General features: G+C 43.7%; 1 protein-coding gene across 2 annotated transcripts in view; it reads left to right on the top strand.

Moving 5' to 3' along the window:
- Hel89B (histone acetyltransferase 1) overlaps positions 1 to 22,235 on the top strand; it is a 76,865-nt gene that overhangs the window by 50,585 nt on the left and 4,045 nt on the right. For both annotated transcript variants that reach the window (XM_076187085.1, XM_076187084.1), the window contains exons 20-33: positions 225 to 374; positions 561 to 705; positions 1,768 to 1,865; positions 2,068 to 2,335; positions 2,577 to 2,812; positions 3,386 to 3,523; positions 3,793 to 3,944; positions 4,157 to 4,298; positions 4,654 to 4,962; positions 5,067 to 5,213; positions 5,679 to 5,827; positions 13,498 to 13,623; positions 15,027 to 15,189; positions 16,076 to 16,212. In XM_076187085.1, the coding sequence (XP_076043200.1) occupies positions 225 to 374; positions 561 to 705; positions 1,768 to 1,865; positions 2,068 to 2,335; positions 2,577 to 2,812; positions 3,386 to 3,523; positions 3,793 to 3,944; positions 4,157 to 4,298; positions 4,654 to 4,962; positions 5,067 to 5,213; positions 5,679 to 5,827; positions 13,498 to 13,623; positions 15,027 to 15,189; positions 16,076 to 16,212 (2,360 nt within the window). The remainder of the gene's footprint in view (positions 1 to 224; positions 375 to 560; positions 706 to 1,767; positions 1,866 to 2,067; positions 2,336 to 2,576; positions 2,813 to 3,385; positions 3,524 to 3,792; positions 3,945 to 4,156; positions 4,299 to 4,653; positions 4,963 to 5,066; positions 5,214 to 5,678; positions 5,828 to 13,497; positions 13,624 to 15,026; positions 15,190 to 16,075; positions 16,213 to 22,235) is intronic.

The following is a 22,235-nucleotide window of genomic DNA, read 5'->3' as shown; positions in this document are numbered from 1 at the left end:
ATATCAGGGTGATATTTTTCCACAGTACTTTAAATTTTGCCCCATTTTCTATTTTTCTCCATTCCATTGGGTTGAGAACCAGTATTTTGGTCAACTGCTAGAGCATAAAACTCTAAAGATGTTTGGTTGTGAACCATTTTGTTTGACTTTTGAGATGTTTGAGAACCAAAGTTCTACTGTATATCAAGACTTTAAGTGTATGGTTTGTTGTCTTGTTTGTACAGAGTGCAGAGAAGCAGGTACTCAAACGAAGTAATACAATAACAGGAAGAGGGCCTGGGAGACCACCAGGAAAAGTTGGCAAGCTACAAAACAAGCCCATAACTTCAAATAAACAAGAATGTGACAGTGCTGGGATTGTAAGTGAGGAAGAGGTAAATATAAGAAAGACCCATTACACACTCTTCTCCCCCAGTTGCTCTGAGTTGGCTTGACATTGAACACCTTTGGGGAGAAGGTGGATGAGAGAAGACTAGGGGACTGATGTTAAGAAATCTGATATTGTCTATTGCTTGAACTGATAATCATAAATGTAAATATGTTGATATTGTTCTGTGCAGACCCAGCGCATGAATAGCATTCAGAGACGAGGGTGTTCTTGTGCACTGATTGCCATGGCACGGCACTTTCGGGGACGTGTGCCTGACCAGCTTCCATCCCTGTGGAAGTTGATGATAGATCCTTTTGAATCCCCATATTCCCAAGGTAAGTTTGAACAGGATGAAATTATTGGTGAAGGGGGCTTTGGGGAAGAGGGGAATGTCTGTTGAGGAAGGACGGGAGAGGACAGAAGACAGGGGTGAATGGAGAATGGTTGTATATGGATGATGTTGTGATGCATGAGGTGGAATGGGGGGTGTGGTAGTATGTGTGAGCAAAATTTGACGCAGCCCGAAGGGATTTCTCCCCATCTTCTCCTTTTATGCATGGGGGGACGGAGAGGGGGGGGTCGCCAATTTAATGAAGCGGCCTTGCTGTGGATGTGCTGCGTCTTGTGACACTGCTTGTGACCCAGGGCAGTGGACAAGGTGCAGGGATGACCCATCATCCAGGAGGTGCTAAGATAAGAGGGAGGGTGGAGGGGTGTGGAGTGTATTCAGGGATGGAATGGGTGGGAATGACTTTATGCCTTTTCCTTTTTGGCTACCTCCCTTGTAAGGGGGAAAAAGCCTTGGTCTATGCATGTATGTATGTATTGTTAATTATTGTTTTATTTGTATATTGTGTGTATTTTGTTTTTTGGGTACCTCCCTTATGAGGGAGAAATGGCCATTGGTATATGTATGTATTTGTATATTAGTACCATAGTGAGAGGAGAGGGTATTGGGAGCAGATAGACAGCTGTTAATGAAAGTAAGGGCTGTGAGAAGATAGGTGAAGTATTTCAAGCTGTGTCTTGCGACACTGCTTCTGACCCAGGGCAGTGGACCGGATGCAGGGATGACCAGTCATCCAGGAGGTGCCAAGATAAGAGGGAGGGAGGAGGGTGGAGGGGAGTGGAATATATAGGAAATGGAATGGGTGGGAGCGGTTTCTATGCCTTTTTCTTTTTGGCTACCCCCCCTGTGTAAGGGGGAAAAAGCCTTTAGTATATGTATGTATTATTGAATATAGAAGATATGATTTGATTGTGGATGTGGGAGCCGGGAAAATGAGTGATGGAAAAGGGAATTGATATGACCCAGACAAATGAAAAAATACAAATATCATTGAAAAAGAAAGGATTTCAATGTATTTTATCCAGTGCTTCTCTATTCTCCTATACAGGACAAGAGTTGGTAGAGGAAATGGGTGTGGAATCAATTCATTGGCTTCAATTGCTGGAAGTGATGATACCATACCTTGCTCCTGAACTTATAAACAAGGTCAGCATCTCCAAGTCAATGGGAAGAAATTTTGAGATTGTAGCTCCTGTTGAAATTTAGTAATGTAGGATGTAGAAGAACAAGCTATTCATTTAGCTCAAGAATGTTTAGTTTTTCTTGGTTCTGTTTGAATGTAGCTGATGAGTATACATGAATAACTGAATGACAGAACTTAACTTATGATCCATGTCCTCCATTGCAGATGAATTCAAAATTAATTCCCCTTGCCACATGGCTGGATCATCCATACACGGCTGTACGACACATGACAGCACGAGTGTTTGGGACTCTGGCCACAGTACTTACTGATACTGTCATGGCCCATACCATTGATAGGGTAGTGCCACTTGTAGAGGCAGCTACAAGTGATAGAAAGAGACAAGGAGCTGTGGAATGTGTTAATGCCGTTATAGAAAGCCTGGGATTTGATATTGTGCCTTACATTGTTTTGCTCATTGTGCCACTTTTAGGTATGTCGATTTTTCTTCTTCATAAAGAGTAACACTATTTAACACCTTTAAGAATTTTATTATTCATATGAACTGCCTTAAGAATTGCTTTATCAACTCCAGAAGAGAAATATTCTTTTGTGATTGCACTATATTATCATGTTTGCTCATATGATTGAAATTGTCTGAAAATTGTGCAAGAAAATTATATTGTGTAATACATGGCTGACTAGTTCAATGAAGTTTTGTTATAATTATGTAGGCCGCATGAGTGACCAAAATTCCCCAGTGCGACTAATGGCTACACAGTGCTTTGCAATGCTGATTCGCCTTATGCCTCTGGAAGGCGGGGTGCCTGATCCACCTGGTCTCAGTACAAGACTTATGGAGAAGAGACAGAAAGAACGAAAATTCTTAGAACATCTAATGGACCCAACAAAGCTTGAGAACTTCAAGATTCCAGTTACCATAAGTGCACAATTACGAAGCTATCAACAGGTATGAGGAGAGTTCAGTGAAACACAGACTTTGAAGTACAGTAAACCATCAGTTTATATAACCTTGTTTAGCAATATTTGGATATAATGAATACCATTTTCCAGCCAAAGTACCCACTGATATAATGAACTTAGTTTGTTATACAAGGTGGAGGTTTGTAAAGAATGATGCTGCCTGGTACAACAAAGCCGTATTCTTCCAAAATACCCACTACTATTGGTGACTCCATCTGAGAAACTTAGATTTTCATCTCATAAACTGACACAAAAATTCAATATGTGCAGGAAGTTTGATATAATAAAACCTTTGGATATGTCAAACTTTTGGCTATGGCAACCAAACCTTCCATTTAGTTTGATGTAACAAGGATTTTCTGTATATGTTAAGGTTGCCAACATAACTTCTTTTCTAGGTTTGGATTAAAAACTACAGCATGGCACTAGTAAGATGATGGCAAAGGAATTCAGATGAGATCTATTGATTTCCTGGCATTTTTGTTTGATATGTACTCTACATTTTAAGGACTTGATAATATTTTTGTTCAGTGGCTTATATGTTTTGTTCAATTTCCAGTCAGGAGTTAATTGGCTGGCCTTTTTGAATCAATACAAGCTTCATGGAATTTTATGTGATGATATGGGCTTAGGGAAAACCTTGCAGTCTATTTGTATGTTGGCAAGTGACCACTACCTAAGACAAGAAAAATACAAAGTAAGTTTTAATCTTCGTGTTTTCTCTCTGAGCTGTCAGAGTGAATATCAGAATACATAACCCCATTCTTTCAAGAACTATATTGTTCTTCTCCTACCGGTTTTGTTTCTTGTGTTGATCATTATTCTCCATTATAATTTTTTTTTTTTTTTTTTTATGAATTAACACTTTGCATGCTTTCTTCCAGTCCTTGGTACTCTGATTGAAGATTGTTAAATCCTCCTTTATTATATAGTAATTTTAATAATTCTGTTCTTTTGGTATTGCAGAAGACACGAAAGAAGGAAGATGTACCCCAGCCCTCGCTTGTGGTGTGTCCACCTACGTTGACTGGACATTGGATTTATGAAGTTGGCAAATTTGTTTCTCATGAGCTTTTGAATCCCCTCCACTATGTGGGAGTGCTTGTAGAAAGAAACAAGTAAGTAGCATATTTGGTATTAATGTATTATGCATTTTAAGTATGTCAATCTGCAATGTCTGACTGAATTGGGGACCACTGTTCAAAATAGCTAATTGGCTGACATTGCAAACTACATTCTGTGTAATATGACTTGTGTGTGATTGCCAGCATGAACCAAAGCTGTATTTCTTATTTTCTTCTTCCAAAATGTAATTGTTTCTGCTTTACAGGTTACGTCAGTATTTCCCAGATCATAATTTAATTGTTGCATCTTATGACATTGTACGCAATGAAATAGATTTCTTTTCTACAATCAAGTGGAATTATGTTGTTCTAGATGAAGGCCATATCATTAAGAATGGGAAGACAAAGGTAACAAAAGTTCTCTAGTGTTTGATAAACTTAAAGCTAAATACAATTCAACACACAAGTGTACTTGTTTATGATAATACCTAGATCAAAACACACACACAATGCATGTACATAATAAAACCCCTCATCTTTGCACCTCATAAATAAGTCGTTCCCACCCCTTCCCTCTCCTGCCACACTGCTTGGGCTGAAGGCAATGCAGTGGGACAGCACTTTTACAATTGGCGTCTGACAACCAGAAATGGCTTACCTTGATTTCTTCAATAAATGGTGACCCCCCCCCCTCTCCCCCCAAATTCTCATTTAATCAAAAATACCTAGGAACCAATTTTAATGAAGTCCAACTTGTTTACAGTTATCCAGGGCCATTAAGCAGCTTATAGGGAATCACCGTCTAATCCTGTCAGGCACTCCGATCCAGAACAATGTCTTAGAGCTTTGGTCTCTCTTTGACTTCCTCATGCCTGGATTTCTTGGTTCAGAAAAACAGTTCATTGCAAAATACGCAAAACCAATCCTCCAGTCTCGTGATGCCAAGAGTTCCTCTAAGGAACAAGAAGCAGGAGTTTTGGCCATGGAAGCTTTACATAGACAAGTGTTGCCCTTCCTCTTGCGTCGCATGAAGGAGGATGTTCTTAAAGACCTACCTCCTAAGATTACACAGGTAAGTCCACCCCACCTCCTATTTGGCTTCAGTAGAGATTGAAAAATATACCTACATATGAAGAGTTCTGTTTCATCCTCTCTTTCTTTTCCCAATTTCTCAAGGATTATTACTGTGAACTGAGTCCACTTCAAGAAAGGTTGTATGAAGACTTTGCAAGATCTCAAGCTAAACAAAATATTGACAACAGCTTGTGCCATCTTAGGGAAAGTGAGGACAGTAAAGCCTTGTCACATGGCCATATCTTCCAGGTATGGATATAAAAAATATTTGGATTTTTATGTTCCATAAATTGACCATACTCTTATTTTTTCAGATCAGTACAGCATAATTTGTAAAGTATTCATATTGAGTAACTGTAGTATACAGAAAATGTTTCATTGACAGCCATTCCAAATGCTTATTATATTATTTTTTCCTCAATGTATACTGCAGTGTTAGTTTTTTTTTTTTTTTTATAGTAGTCTGAATATGGCAATACATAGTATTATAAATTGAGGGCCTTGCACAAAATTCTATTTGGTAATATAATAATAATAATAATAAGTTTATTTGGCATTGAATCAATATACATGAAGTGCAGATAATGAAAAGAACACATAGTTTGAAATAACAATTACAATTGCTGAGGATAACACAAAAAAGCATGCAAGCTTATTTCCATTGTGGTCCTTAGATATAATCTATAATTCTTAGTGTCTTAACCTTTTATCCAGGCTCTGCAGTACCTGCGTAAAGTATGCAATCATCCCAAGCTGGTCTTGAATGGTCAGCATCCACAGTACAAAGAAATCTCAGATTACTTGAAGAACACAGATTCATCTATGTCAGATATTCAACATGCAGCTAAACTTCCTGCCCTAAAGTAAGTACATCAGAAATTGCAAGTTTCAAGGACAAAGCTTGTTCCTCACTGCTTTGCCTTCAACCTGAGCAGTATGGCAGAGAGCAGGGATAATTCTTCATCCGTAAGATATGCATATACACACACAGGTCCTTTCCTTCTAATCCTTATAAGGAGGGCAGCTTAGTCAAGGTATACACTTACCCAACACCTGTTTGTTGTCCCTATTGTCCTTGCTCCTTGTGGATGAAGGACCTCTCTGTCACCCTGTTCATGTCTGAAGCAAAATTGCAAGACATAGTATATACATGTACATTTATCTCTCTATATACTAAGGGCCTCTTTCCTCTAAAGGAGGCAACCAGCCAAGGCACACACCCACTCCCACCCATTCCTCTCCCATCCACCACTTTTTCCCTCTCATCTTAGGGTTATTTCTGTCTCCTGCCCACTGCCCAGGTCAGAAACAGTGCAACAAGCACATCTACAGGGAGGCTGCTTCATTGACATGGTGACCCTCCCTACTCATCCACTAATGTGGAAAATACAAGAAAACTGGGAGAAATATTTTTTCGTTGCATCAGCATATATTCCTTTCACAACCATTTTCCATTCTACCCCTATCCCCAGTGTGACACATTCCCCATTTGCTCAAAGCCACTTTCATCCATTCATTCATCTCACTCGTGGCCATCTGTTTTTTCCACACCCCCCCCCCCAATATTTCCATGTGTCCAAACCATCCCAATATTCTTTTATCAGCTGTATCTGCCAGCTACCTTTCTATTCCTGCTCTATGTGTACATTCATATACCAAAAGGTCCTTACCACCTTATTAGGGACATGGCCAAGTCCAAGCATTTACCTACCCTTCACATATCCAATAACAAACATTGGTTGTCCCTTCCATTTTTATTGTGGGTGAAAGGTCACCCCTGTACCCTACCCACTGCTTGGGTCAAACGATAGCATGACACAGGAGGGCCCAACAGCTGAAGCTGGTTTAACCACACACACACTCTCTCTCTCTGCCTCATTACATGACGGCCTTCCCACCTCATCCACGCCAGAACTTAGAGCAGAGACAAGGAAATAATTTCAGGCTGCGTCCATTCAATCACTCTTCACTCGCACTTGCATTCTCTCCCTTCCCTGTTCCATAGACATTCTTCTTGCACCCAAAGACCTCTTTCACCCCTTCCATCTCAAGTTTACTACATCTACCTCCCTCTTCCATTCTTTTTGCATCTTTCTGTTATAATTTGCTCCATATATATAGTAAGTACTTGCTCTTTATTTTGGCTGGTAGGCTACCAGGGTATTTGTTCCGAAGAATACAAACTCTTCGGTACTCCTTACACTAGGATACTCTCGCGTAGCGCGAATATTTCTACTGCGAAATTAAAATCCTCACTCTGTGGGTCTGGGCAACGCTTATCCTCAGTAAGGGGCCCCATTGGGGCAAGGGGGGGGGGGCCCTTGCCCTCCACCACAAGTCTCGCACACTATAACCATTCTCTTCGCAGTAGTGACCGCGTTAACATCTCTCCATGTTTACGTCGGTGCCGAAAATCAAGCAATCCGCTTCGATTGTCGCCAGCTCACTCTAAGGACGCTAAGGAGTTCGTCGTCCTTCAATTTCATCGGGGTTTTCCCTACGCCATCCTGTGTCCTGGAATTTTTAAGTGCTTCTCCATTCCCTGTATTATTCCCTTAACCGCCACCGGGTATCCTACCCTTCACTGTAAGTATGGAATCTGGTTCCAGTATTGTTGTGGTTTCGCCGCATAGAAAATGGCCATAGAAAATGGCTTCCCTCTTCACCCCCCCAAAAACTGGGGAAGGCGGCCTACGGCTTCGGAGGAGACGAGCAATTCTCTCCCTCCTCCACGGCGTAGTAGACAGGAAGCCAAGTTGTCCTTTATTCCTTTAAACCTGGACGGTTAGCGTAGATGGACATGCGCCTCAGGCCACCTCTAGCTACCGTTCCTGTACGAGCTTTTCCCGGATGAGGTCGCTTGCGGCTTGCCCTCGCCCATCCCAGAAACTCAACAGTCGCCAGGAAGGTGGTACAACGCCACTTCGAGTCATTCTCAGGCCAAGTTGTCCTCTTCCTTCAACAAAGGACGGTTAGCGTAGTCGGACATGCGCGTCAAGCCACCGCTAGCTACCGTTCCTGTACGAGCTTTTCCCGGATGAGGTCGCTTGCGGCTTGCCCTCGCCCATCCCGGAAACTCAACAGTCGCCAGGAAGGTGGTACAACGCCACTTCGAGTCATTCTCAGGCCAAGTTGTCCTCTTCCTTCAACAAAGGACGGTTAGCGTAGTCGGACATGCGCGTCAAGCCACCGCTAGCTACCGTTCCTGTATGCCATTTTTCCCGGATGTGGTCGCTTGCGGCTGCCCCCGAAACTCGACGCCGGCACGGACAAAGGGGGGGGGGCAAAGAGCCCCTTAGTCTCTTCTACTCAGGAATCCCGCTGTACGCACAACACCCACCGTAGGAAGAGCTGGGTGATCAACGGTGCCCTTTCCATGCCCTTTGCTCACAGGGACAGAGATCAGGGACGAGGTTGCAGACGCGGTGTTTCTAGATGGCTTCCCCCCTCACCCGACACAAGGAGAAGGCATGCTACGTCGGCGGAGGACGCGGGCAGTTGTCTCCCCCCTCCTAAGCGTAGTAAACGGAAAGGTTGTACAATAGCCGCCCCGAGTCAGTCTCAGGCCACTTGTCTCCTGTTCCTGCCCACAGGGTGGTTAGCTACGACGGGCACGCGCTGGCCCCCGCGAACCCCCCCGGGTACGAGATTTTTCCCGGATGCGTCCACCGGCCCCGCGACGCTGCCGGCGGCTCCGCCCCCCCACGGACAAAGGAGCCGAGTTCGGAGATTCGGAGCGCGTCGGCCTCTTCTCCTCCTCGGGTGGCCCCCACATTCACCTTCCACCCGTCGTCAGACGAGCCGGGTCATCGCCGGAACCCTTTCTATGCCCGGTGGGCAGGAAGCCCGAGATGTGCCCACGCGCGCGTTCGTCGTGGGTGACTCGGCTTCGTCCAGAGGAGGCAGTCTCCCCTTGGCGTCTCCCGGACCATCCGCACCCAGGCGGGACTCAAGCGGACATTCCCCGGACCTCCTCCCCACTCTGTTCACTCGTCACTACGTTGAAGGAACAGATGGAGGCCCAACGGGAATTTTTCCGCGCTTCTCAAGCGCGGTTCGTGCACCGCACGGAAGCTCGTGAGGAGTCACCGCCCCCAAGGGCCCCCCTCGACCATCTTCCACTTGCTCGGCCCCCCTCTGTACCCATCAGTGACCGGGATGGTAGCGTGAGGTTCCTCTCTGCCCGTCCCGACCCCTCCTACGCCGACGACGATGTCCACAGCTCCGTAGGGGGGGGGGGGCCACGCTCCCTTTCCCCTCCCGTTTCCCAGTCGGAATCCTCGATGGTGGTCCCACCTTCCTTCTCGGACGTCCTCGCGAGGGTTCGGAGGGCGAAAAGAATGGGCCACCCGAAAAAAGAGGAAGCCACAATAGAGTATGACAACATGACGGCCAACTCTCAGAAAGCCCAGCCTCCTCCCCTCCACCTTCCATGGAGTACGCAGACGGCGAGAGCCATGGCCCAGGCCTCCGACGCTCTCGCAACAAGGACGACCGAGAAGACGCGTTGGCTTCCGGTCCCATTGGAACACCAGAAGCGCTTCTACACCCCATCGGGGTCAACCCTCGGAGCAGCCTCGATCCCGGCGAGGTTACCAGAGCTGGTTAGGCGGACGCCGAGTCGCTGCGCAGACGAAACGTCCTCCTCTCTGGCAGGGAAGTCAGCAACCACCTTCAATCACTGGCTCTGTCCCTGGCGGTGAACTCCTGGCTAGAACGCCTCCTTGCCTCGGCGTGGGGGTTCTTACCCGCACTACAACCCCAGGAAGAATGCGACCTCCAGGCTTTTTGGCAAGCGCGAGCAGAGCCCTGAAGCATCAGGTTTCCTGTCTCTCAACGTCCTGGGCCAACTTCGAGTCCCGCAGGAGAGACACCATCCTCGGGGACCCCAGTGACCCCCTCCTCAGGGAGATTTATGCTCACCCACACGCTGATTCCCCCGGATATGGTGGACTCCGAGATCCTAGACGCAAACATTATAGAGGCTCCGGACTCCCCCACAGGACTCCTAGGAATTCGCCAGCCCCTCTGCACAGGATAGGGGGTTGCCTCTACCTCTACTGGAGAGCATGGGAAGAGGCCGGGGCGGAAGACTGGACCTACTGAGTCATTAAGACGGGCTATTGTCTTCCCTTTTCCACTGTCCCAAACCTCTCCCTCTATCCCATCCAAGTCAGCAGCTTCCACCCGGACTCGGCTCGCGGGCGGGCCCTAGCGGAGGAATCCTCCGTTTTGCTCCAGACAGGAACTTTAGTGGAAGTCTCGACTCCGGACCCAGGGTTCTTCTCACGGCTATTCCTAGTAGAAAAGACAACAGGGGTGTGGAGACCAGTCATCTATTTGTCTCCACTCAACAAGTTCCTTTTCCCTGACAAAGTTCCGAATGGCCTCCCCAGAGTCCGTAAGGGCGTCTATCAGGGAAGGGAACTTCATGGTGTCGCTGGACCTCCAAGATGCATTCCGCCCAGCTATGCCAGAACACCTGAGAATGGTCCTAACCTTTGTCCTGAAATTGGGCACAGTAGTCAACCCGGAAAAGTCAGATTTCTTACCAGAACAGAGAGTCACGTACCTGGGTATGGTCCTGGACTCCTTCCTAGTAGGAAAGGGGATCCCGAATCTCGCTTCTCTAGTTGCACAGGCACTATCGACCAGGTTCCTGACGGCTACACAATGCCAAATCCTCCTGGGCCATATGGCCTCCATATAGAAATTAATCCCCTGGAGTAGACAAAGAATGCGACCGCTACAGTGGCTCCTCAAGTCTCAGTGGGCCCCGCAAGAGGGAGAACCCCTACAACACATCTCCCTCACCGAAGAAGTCAAGGATTCTCTTCTCTGGTGGAAGGCCCATGCAACCTTCTCATGGGGATGCCCCTCGGCCCATCTCCCCCCGAAGTCCTCCTGTTCTCCGATGCCTCCAAGGAGGGCTGGGGAGCCCACCTCAACGACGATCACATCAGCGGTTCCTGGTCCACAGTCGAGCGGACAGCCCATATCAATTGGCTTGAGTTGAAAGCAGTACTCCTGGCTCTCCGTCACTTCAAGGATCAAGTCTCAGGAAAAGTAGTGGGCATAATGTCGGACAACTCCTCGGTAGTACCCTACCTGAACGAGCAAGGGGGGCACAGTCTCCCAGGAACTATGCCTTCTGATGATGGACATCCTCAACCTAGCCAAGAATCTCCAGGTGTCACTCAAAGCCCGTTACATCCCGGGGAAGAGGAATGTCTGGGCGGACCACCTCGGCAGGAAGAATCAGATAATCAACACAGAATGGTCCCTCTATCGAGAAGTAGCGAACTTCATCCTCAGCAAATGGGGCTCCCCTCTAGTGGACCTTTTTGCAATGAGATGGAATCACCAACTCCCAATATTTCAGCCCTTTCCTGGATCCTCTGACAGCAGGAGAAAACGCTCTTCTGCACAGTTGGGACAACCTGGACTCCTACGCTTTCCCACCATTTCCCTTGCTCCAGAAGGTACCTCAGAGCAAGACACGCATCCTACCTTCGGATGACTTTGATCGCTCCTTGGTGGCCCGAAGCCCCATGGTTTCCGGACGCCCTCGAGCTAGCAGTAGAAGAGCCTCTGGCCCTTCAGGGAAGACCAGATCTTCTGTATCCACCCATCAACGGGCCTTGGCACAAGAACCCTTCAGCACTCAATCTTCACGCGTTCAGACTATGGTCCAGATCCTCCTAAAGAAGGGTTTTCCCAGAGAAGTGGTTGAGGACATGTCCGCTCCTATTTGCTCATCCTCAGCTAACCTTTATCAAGGGAAATGCGCCTTTGCAAATGGTGCCACTCCAGGAAGTTAGTCCCAGTTCGAGCCACCATTCCTGAGATCGCCTCCTTCCACGTCCTCAGGAAGTCCAGGAAGATCTCCCTCTCGGCAGTACAAAGCTATAGGGCAGCTCTAAATCAGGTGTTTTCTCTGAAGGGCATGGTCCTAGCCCTTTCACAGGAAATTTCCATGCTCTTCAGGCACTTCAAAGATCATGCCCCCCCCAGGGAAATCAGTTCTCCTCCGCGGGATGTGGCATTAGTCCTGAACTCTCTGAGGGGTCCCCCTTACGAACCTCTCCGAGAGGCACATCTGAAGGACCTCTCCTAGAGGACAGTTTTTTCTGCTAGCCCTGGCATCTTCCAAGAGAGTAGGGGAGTTACATGCCATCTCTTATAGAGTCGCCCATTCCAAAGGATGGAAAGAGGTCTCCTTCACTTTCATGCCTCAATTCATTGCCAAAACAAAGATCCTGCCAAATCCGACCCTAGATTCTGGTCCTTTAGTGTTCCATCCTTAGACGAATTTGCAGGGGGAGAATAGACTGAAACAGTTCTATGCCCGGTACAAGCCATCCGGACCTACCTCAAGAGAACCGAACATCTTCGACCAGAATTAAAGTGGTTGTTCATCTCTACTAAAGGTAGCCCATCACTAAGAATTCCTTTTCTTACTGGACAATGGAAGTCATCCGCAGAGCCTGCGACATGGACCACACAGATTGCCCATGACCTGAGGGCAGTAGGGACCTCCCTAGTCATCAGAAAGAATCGGTCAGTCAACCAGGTTCTTCAAGCAGGTATATGGAAAAGCCAGAATACGTTCACTTCCTTTTACCTCAAAGAAGTTATGCGGGAATCTTTAGGGAACTTATCTTTGGGCCCCATAGTGGCCGCCCAAGAAGTCCTGAAAATGATATACCCCTCCTCAAGAGCACACAGCCGACCCTGACAACTCATCCAGGTTCTGGCTCGGCAACTGCAGGGATAACTTTCTAAAGTCCTTCTCATACTCTTACATTCCCTTACCTCACCCGCGGGCTCTCTAGCATTCCAAGGGAATCAATTCAAGCCCTTCAGTGGTACAAAAGTGATTATAACCTTTCTGTCTCCACTCCAGGGAACAGAAAGGGGTGCACTTCAAAGTGAGGGGAATGTATAGGGGTCTGGTCAACATAGTCTTAGCACACTAGATTTTCCTTACAGCGGTTTCCCAGGCTAGATAACAACTTCCTTCCCTCCTAAGTCCGAGTCTCCTAGTGTAAGGAGTACCGAAGAGTTTGTATTCTTCGGAACAAATGTAATTTTCGCAGGAAAATTAATTTTTCCCTGATACAAACCTGAGGTACTCCTTACCTTTAATGGCCCTCCTCAACCACCCCTCTAAACAGTTCCTTCTCCTTGCCTGACAACCTTGTGCTTAAATCATACCTGGCTCAGAGAATGGTTATAGTGTGCGAGACTTGTGGTGGAGGGCAAGGGCCCCCCCCCCTTGCCCCAATGGGGCCCCTTACTGAGGATAAGCGTTGCCCAGACCCACAGAGTGAGGATTTTAATTTCGCAGTAGAAATATTCGCGCTACGCGAGAGTATCCTAGTGTAAGGAGTACCTCAGGTTTGTATCAGGGAAAAATTAATTTTCCTGCGAAAATTACATTTTATGCATCTCTGTGGTACCTCTGTCGCAAGGAAAGTTAATACATTATTTTAAAGGCACCTACCTTTACTAACCCTTCTGTCTTCCACAGACAACTTCTTCTAGACTGTGGTATTGGAGGCAGTAGCAGCACGGAGTCAGTAGTGTCACAGCACCGTGCTTTGGTCTTCTGTCAGCTCAAAGCTATGCTGGACATTATTGAGAATGATTTGTTTAAGTAAGTATTGTTTCACTTAATGAGTTATGTGTACCAGTGGCTTTTCCCTTTATATTTAGGAGATGGATTAGGTTTATTATTTTTGTTTCCAGTTTGATAAGCTGAACTGTATTATTTCACTTTTTATATTTCAGCTTTACTTCTCTTATTTTCTTGTAAGTCATTACTGAAAGTATGGAATGGGGTATGCTTGTAAGAAATTGGTTTGATTGGTTGAGAACCTATTCTGGCTATGATTTGACTCAATTGAATAAAATTTTCAGGTGAAGAGGATAAGAATATTACACATACATATACCAAGGGCTTTTTTCCCATTACAAGGGAGATACCAATGCAGCAAGACACAGCACATCCACAGCAAGACTGCTTCATTTAATAGGTGACCCCTCCTTAGTCCTTTCGTGCAGAAAAAGAGAAGATGGAGAGAAATCCCTTTGGGCTGCATCCAAATATCATTCACACATATTTCCTAACCCCCCATGCACTCCCATGCATCACAATTTCACCCATACACAACCATTCTCCACACACCCCCATCTTCTGTCTTCTCCCTTTCTTCCTCAACAGACATTTCCCTCTTTCCCAATGCACCTTCCACCCCATCCATCCATCTCATCCTTGGTCACCCCCTCATGTTCACTCCTTCCACACCTCTTTTACTAATCTTTCTTCACTCATTCTTTCCATGTGTCCAAACGATCTCCCTGGTCCATCATCAACCCTATCTCCCAACTCCCTTTACACTCCCGCTCTCCTCCTCCTCATCTCACTTCTCACGCTATCCAGCCTAGTAACCCCCACCATACTTCTCAGGCATTTTATCTTAAACACATTTAAACTCTTCCTCTCTTATGTTCTATGATTCTGTCCCATTCTGTCAGCACAATTACCCCTTCATACAATCTCCTTTTAGCATCCATTCCTAAATGTGTATTTCTCATTACACTTTTTATTCCCCCAGTCCTCTCGGTCTACATTCTACATCCACCTCCACTCTTCCCTTTCCTACCACGTTGGCATCCAAGTATCTAAAGCTATCCACTTTCTCCAGTCTCTTTACCTTAATACTCACTTCCAATTTGCTGGCATTCTCTCCCCTTGTACATCTCATCACCTTACTTTTACCCAGCTACAACTACCAAATAAATATAATCAGGATGCTAATGCCAGAATCCTTTATACCCATGAGCACCTCATGATGCCAATGTCAGCGCCATTGTATGCTAAGGGTTAAGAGAGTTACTATTCACTAGAGTACCTTTTCCTTTGTTAGTGAGGATGGTGTTTGGTAGATGGCATGCATGTCTGATTTTGTTTTTGGTTATTTATTAATTTGTTTATTTATTTCATCATCATCCTCCCTGTCATAATAATAGTCTCATGTTCATTATCCTTTTTGATAGAGCCCAGCTACCTGAAGTAACGTACCTGAGACTGGATGGCTCTGTCCCAGCAGGCAATCGACATGCACTGGTGCAACGCTTCAACAGTGACCCCTCCATCGACCTTCTCCTCCTCACTACACAAGTGGGAGGACTTGGGCTTAATCTTACGGGGGCAGACACGGTGAGTTGGTGTTGAAATTTCCACATCTGAATTGGTGTGACTTGAGATTGAAACAATTCTCAGATATGTTCGTATGTATATCTACCCCATTTCACCACACTGCTACCCTACACATCATCCGCTCATCCATAAACAAGATAAGAATATCCCTATCTTTTGCATTTTTTCATACCTTCAAATCATACCATGTGCAACCTCTTCAACCCATCCATCTTATTCTTGTCCCATTCTTGATTTCCACAACATTGGTCTCTCCTTGTTTATGCCCAAACCTTTTCAACACTGTTGTACCTTGACATCTTAATCTTCACTCTTATTTTGCCTCACCTCCACATTTCTCGTTATTCACTCTTTTAAACAAGTCATATCACAAGAATATTTATTTATTATATTTTCCACAATCTATTGCCCTTTCCTTTCCACTGGATTTCCTCCTTGTTAATTTTAAAAAAAATCTGACATCTACATCTGCTTTCCTCTTGGTGTCCCTCATCTTGTTTTGTTTCCACACTTTACTGTGCACCTCTTATATGACTTATCTATTCTTTGCAACCATTACTTGTATACTTGGCTCTTTTTGGACACCACAGCTCTTGCCAATTTGTCCCACCATTCAATGCCTATCTGTTCCCTCTCATCCTCCTCATCCCACACTATATTTAAGTTCCTGTTCTTCCACTTTCCTTTATCTTTTAATGTATTCATCCTCTCTCAGCTTTACCTGGTCTCTTCTCTCATTTGCCTTCAGCTCATTGCTTTCAGTACCTCTCTGCCCCGCAGTCACCAAATGATCACCAGGGTGTGGTTATACATTATAGTTATGCCATCTTCATAAACTCTCTCCTAAGTATCTTTTTTTTTCTTTTAACATTCAATAATATTTTAGGTGATATTTGTGGAACATGACTGGAATCCAATGCGCGATTTACAAGCCATGGACCGTGTCCATAGGATTGGCCAGAAGCGTGTTGTTAACGTCTACAGACTCATCACCAAAGGAACTCTGGAGGAAAAAATTATGGGGTCAGTATCTTGCCACAATATTTTGTATAAACAGACCTTTTAATACCTATGTTATGCCCTCATAATTTTGTTTTCATTTGAATGAAAAAATGTTAGGTTAAGAAATTCATCCATAAAAGATGGGTGCTCAGATATACCTCAAAGGTATTTGCTATTATTATGTAGCCCACAAGGAAAGGAAAGGATTTGACCATTTTCATATATATATATATATATATATATATATATATATATATATATATATATATATATATATATTTGTTGGTACATTATGACAAGTTGATGAAGGTGGAAAAAGAAGAAGTCACGGCAAAGCAAAAGAGGAAGCGGACCAGTTCAACAAAACCACAAGAAAGATTTTGAAGAGAACCGAAAAGGGTAAGAAAATGTTACATCTCTTAGAAGAAGACCCCAAGACACCGACCTTGAAAGGACTCCCCAAGATCCACAAACAGGAGATACCGCTTAGACCCATTACTTCAGGTATTGGAAGCGCCCCGCACAGGTTAGCTAAAATCCTAGCCAAACCCCTATCGTCCGCCCTTGGTAACATCAGTAGTACGCATCTCCAAAATTCCACAGACTTAATCGAGAAACTCAACAACATAGACTTTTCACAGAAAAGATTAATCAGTTACGATGTAACATCGTTATTTACCCATGTCTCCATAAAAGGCGCCATCAACGCTATCAAGGAAGCACTACAAACCATCGACGAAAATAGCCTACCGATCTGCAAAAGAGACTACATGCAGCTCACAGAAAAATGTATGAGATTTGGCTCTTTCAGATTTGACAACCAAGAATACCACCAGTTGGAAGGCCTTCCCATGGGATCTCCTTTGAGTGCAGTGGCAGCAAACCTCTACCTAGAGGTATTGGAGAGGGATAATTTTTTAAAAATTCTCCCAAAGGGTTCGCATTGGCTAAGGTATGTAGATGATTGCCTATTCATTTCCCCTGCAGAGACAGATGCTGAGGAGATTTTGTCAAAGTTAAATGAAGTGACTAATAATATACAATTCACTATGGAGATTGAGTCCCGTGGTCGCCTGCCTTTTCTCGACACGGAGATTATTAGAGAGGATAACAAAGCACATTTTAGAGTTTATAGGAAACCTACCAACAAAGATGACCTTTTACATTTTTACAGTGCACATGACGAACGAACCAAAACAGGAGTGGTGATCGGTTTTTTCCTCAGAGCTCTGAGGATCTGCAGCAAGGAGTTCCTCGAGGAAGAAATCCGCCGCGTCACAAACACCTTCATATCACTGGGATACCCAGAGGGCTTACTGTCCACTTCTCTAAGTAAAGCTCAAAACATCAGGCAACGGAGAGAACCAGTAAACAGACAGGACAAACAATACCTAGTCGTACCGGACTCAGAATTTTCACGCACACTGGGGGATGCCGTACGCCCACTAGGACTAGAAATAGTGAATGACACGGGAAGGAGAATCAGACAACTAGTAACACCAACATCTAAAACAACAAACGACCTCAGCGTCATATATAGGATACCATGTGGCAACTGTGACAAGTCATATTATGGTGAGAGTCACAGGGGCCTACATACCAGAATAAAAGAGCACAAGGCGGACCTAAGGTACCACCGCCTCTCAAACGCGATGGTGGGCCACGTGGATCAGGAAGGACATCTTCCCGACTGGCAACAGGCAGAGGTAGTAAAGAAAGGTCTATCAAAAAGACAAAGGAAGGTGATTGAAGCCCTATATATAACAACCAATGCCAACATCAACCAAAAAGTAGGGGATATTAAATGGGAAAAATTCACAGCTCAATACGCAGCCATAAGAACCTGCCCCAGAACAGCGCCCACATAGAACGACAAAATCCATCCGGTGCCCAAACGTCCGCGCTCCCTGGGTTGAAGGCTTGAGGCCGGTCAGTTCGTATTTTCATTATTTTTATTTTTATTATTATTATTACTATTATTATTTTTATTTTTAATTATTATTTATTATATTCATTTCATATTTTTACTATATTTCTTTGGCATTTATTTATCTATTCATTGTTATATATGTATGTATATATTTTTTTTTTGATAACATTCTGTCACACAATGATATGCGATGAGATGTCATGTCACTTTAAATAAGCATATATTTTTATTTATATTTATTATTTTTATTTTTATTTTTATTTTTATTTATTTATATTTGTATTTGTATTTTCATTTTATTTCATTCATTTTATCTGGATATTTATCATTATTATATTATTTAATACTATAAGTTATCATATGACACTTTTTAGGATTCACACATTTCTACACCACTCACTTCACTTACAATGTTACACCCTCGATCAACATTCCACACACACCGGAGCTGTTTTGTAATAACATCACAACAATTTATTGTATTTTTATCACTATTGTATTAAAAACCATTGTACAACCAAACGTAACCCACCTCCAAGGAGGGAACGCGGTCTTACTCAGACTATGTATACCGCCAGCTTCACTCCAGAGTCACATTCCTCTGAAGAAGCATAGAGCGAAACCGGTCAGGAATAAACTCAGTAACTCGGAACTAGACCCGTGACTTCTTCTTTTTCCACCTTCATCATATATATATATAATATACATACACATATCATAACAAACACCATAGTTGGATATATTATATATATATATATATCACAACAACTAACACCACAGTCGGACAAAAGAAAGAGTTGAGTAAGCGAAACTATATATTTCGATTGCTAACTGCAATCCTGTACTACTGAAGAGGATTGCAGTTAGCAATTGAAATATTAGTTTTCACTTCCTCAACTCTTTATTTTGTCCGACTGTAGTGATTTACAAATGTGTTACTACATTTCTCACCAGTGATATACATATATATGAAGCTCGCTGGCTGAGTGGGTTAGGGCATCATTCCTTGTGACAAAGGTCGAGGGGATGGTGGTTCAAACCCTGCCACCGGCAGAGTTAAACCAAGGGCATGGTTCATTAAATTCCATGCTACAAAAATACTCTGTAAGGGGCACCATCCTAGCCTTCTGATTGTGGGGGAGTTTGTGATGTTAAACCATATCATCATTATATATATATATGTATAGATATACATATATATATATATATACACACACACACACATATATATACACACACACACATACATATATATAAAGTATGGAAGACAATGGAAAGGTGGTAAGGTAAATACAGAGAACAGTTCCAGTTTTTAGTCACTGATGTTTCATCCTTACCAGGACATCCTCAAAGTATGTACAATTTCAGAAAGTCCACAAATTATACTTCATTCTTACCATGTTTCCCTCCATCCATCTCCATACCCTCATCTGTCCTCTATACTTCTCTGATGACTAACCACATTGTGGCCCCCCTTCTGTGTACCTCTCTGTTCTTACTCATCCTCTTGATCTTTGATGATCAAGCTGTTTGCTACTCCTGCTAACTTTATGAACACATCCCTATGGTTGATGCAGGAAGAGATGTTGGATGTTCAAAGGTCAGATAAAAGGATTTTTTACCGTAATCACCCTTCCCCACTGGTAAATCATCCTCATCCAAATTATCTACCACCTTTTTTTACTGCTGTCAACGCTGCTTCCATGACAATATTCACAAAGAGTGCAGCAATGTCATAAATACCCATCACATTTTTTGAAAGATCCACATCTTCTAACCTTGAGATCAGATCACCAAATTTCTTTAAGTGGGTGTTATTTATTGATCATAGTCTGTGTGGTGGTGGTTTGGCACTTGAGCAGTCTATGCAGGGTGCTCCTAATGGGCTCTATTGGGTCATTTTGTGTATGGGTTTTTGGAGGCTCCACATACTGGGTGGTTTTAGGGCTTCCTCTAGCAGACCCATTAACTTTTTCCCTCAGCTGGTTCTTGTGAGTCTCTTCTCTTCCAGAGCTGTGAGTCGAATAGGTGTCTTCTCATATGTAGTGGTGTCACTGAGCAAATAAAAATTTTCTGTTGTGATCCATCCTGTTTATGACAGCTCCCCAGGCCCTTCAGATTAGCCTCAGAGAAACTAGGAAATGATGATGGCATAATAATCACCACTGCTGATAAAGCAGTGGTGATTATTATGCCATCATCATTTCCTAGTTTCTCTGAGGCTAATCTGAAGGGCCTGGGTATGGAACAATGATTGAGTGTGGTTAAAGCATGGAAGCACATAAATGAAACCTATTTGAAAACTTTCCGCACATCACTGTCTCCATCTGTAGTTCCTATTTACATAATCAGTATAACCTCTCTTTTTTACACCGATGTTGAACTTAAAGCCAACCAAGAGGGGTTGCTTTTCTGTATCTGATAATTGTCTGTTGGACAAACTCACTATTAGATCGTCTCTACCAACTTATTTCCAATCACTCATGTCACATAGGCAAGCTAATTTATTTTCTAATCTGGCCTACACAAAGTTTCTTTGTTCCAACTTCCAAGACAAGGTCAGTGGTAATCTCACTGTCTTGGGAATTGGAACATGAAAACTTTGTGCAGGACAGATTAGAAAGTAAATTAGCTCGCCTATATGATTTGAATGAGTGAAGGAAACATAGTAGAGACAATAGTGAATTTGTCTGACAGACAGATACAGGAAAACAAGCCCTCTTGCTTGGCCTTTAGTTCAGCATTGGTGTAAATAAGAGAGATTATATTATGTAAATAGGAACTACATATGGTATGACAGAGATGTGCAGAAAGGTTTCAAACAAGGTTTAGTCATATGCTACCCATGCTCAATCATTGTTCCATACCCAGGCTCTTCAGATTAATCTTGGAGAAAGTAGGAAATGACAACTACATTAGTAACACCAGTGCTGATAAAGGCAGGAGATTTGTGGTCTTGAATATTTCCTCAATGCTCGCATGTACATCACACATTTTACAACTAGCACACATCAAGAAAAAATGTGTGGACACAAGATTTTCAAATTATATTAAAGTACATTCAATAAAGAAGTTCTACCCAAACATCAACTTAAAAATTCTCAAAAAAATATGGTAACTTGCCACTTTTTTCCCCCCCTCTCTCTTCCCTTCTCTCCTAACTCTAGCACTTCCATTGCTTGGTGGAGGTAATATGTAATACACACTTACAATTTGTGCATATTTGCTTAAATGATCAGATGGTGACTTGCATAGGTGTACACATACTTTTCAGAGAAGGCAAAGTTTTCAAATAAGCAAATTTCTGAGCACACTCGCAGCAAAAAAATAGAGGGAACATTGGTCTTGAATATAATGGATTACAACAGAAAAAGGATATATGAGAAGAAACCAATTGGACACAGATCTAGAAGGGGAGAAATTTAAGAAGGAAGCAAAGAAGATACTCACAAGAACCACCCAAAGGAAAAAGTTTGGGTCTACTAGAGGAAGCCTCAAAACCACCTCAATATGTGAGGGCTTCTAAAAACTCATAAACCAAATGTCCCAATGAGGCCAGTCACCTCCAGTATTGGGAGCACCCCACACAGACTGGTCAAGTGTCTAGCAAAAAGGTGATGGCTAGTTATAATATTACTGTGCTCTTTATGAATGTCATGGTGGAATGGGCATAGGCGGCAGTAAAGGTGATAGATATTATAGATAATTTGGATGAGGAGGATTTACCAGTGGGGAAAGGCGATTACTTGAAACTAGTGTCTCTGTGTGTGAGGTTTGGGCCTTTCATGTTCAACAGGGAAGAATACAGACAACACCAAGGACTTACTATGGACAGCTCTCTGTGTGGTTCTGGCCTCACTGTATATGGAAGTTTTAGAAACAGATGATTTCATGAGGATAAAGGGTTAAGACATGCCTTGGCTGAGGTATGTGGATGATGTCCTCGTTGTTGCTCTGAGAGAGATCCAATTAGATGACCAGCTGAGAAGACTGAATAAAGTCAAACAGGTTACCATAGATCATGAGGTAGATAACATACTAGCATTCTTAGATATGATGATATGGAGAAGAGTTAGTAGGGTGTCATTCGTGGCTCACAGAAAATGCACCAGTA

The sequence above is a fragment of the Oratosquilla oratoria genome, chromosome 6, assembly GCF_046742065.1.
Source record: "Oratosquilla oratoria isolate Oo_2021 chromosome 6, ASM4674206v1, whole genome shotgun sequence".
NCBI lineage: Eukaryota > Metazoa > Arthropoda > Malacostraca > Stomatopoda > Squillidae > Oratosquilla > Oratosquilla oratoria.
This window is presented reverse-complemented; position numbering and strand designations above follow the sequence as displayed.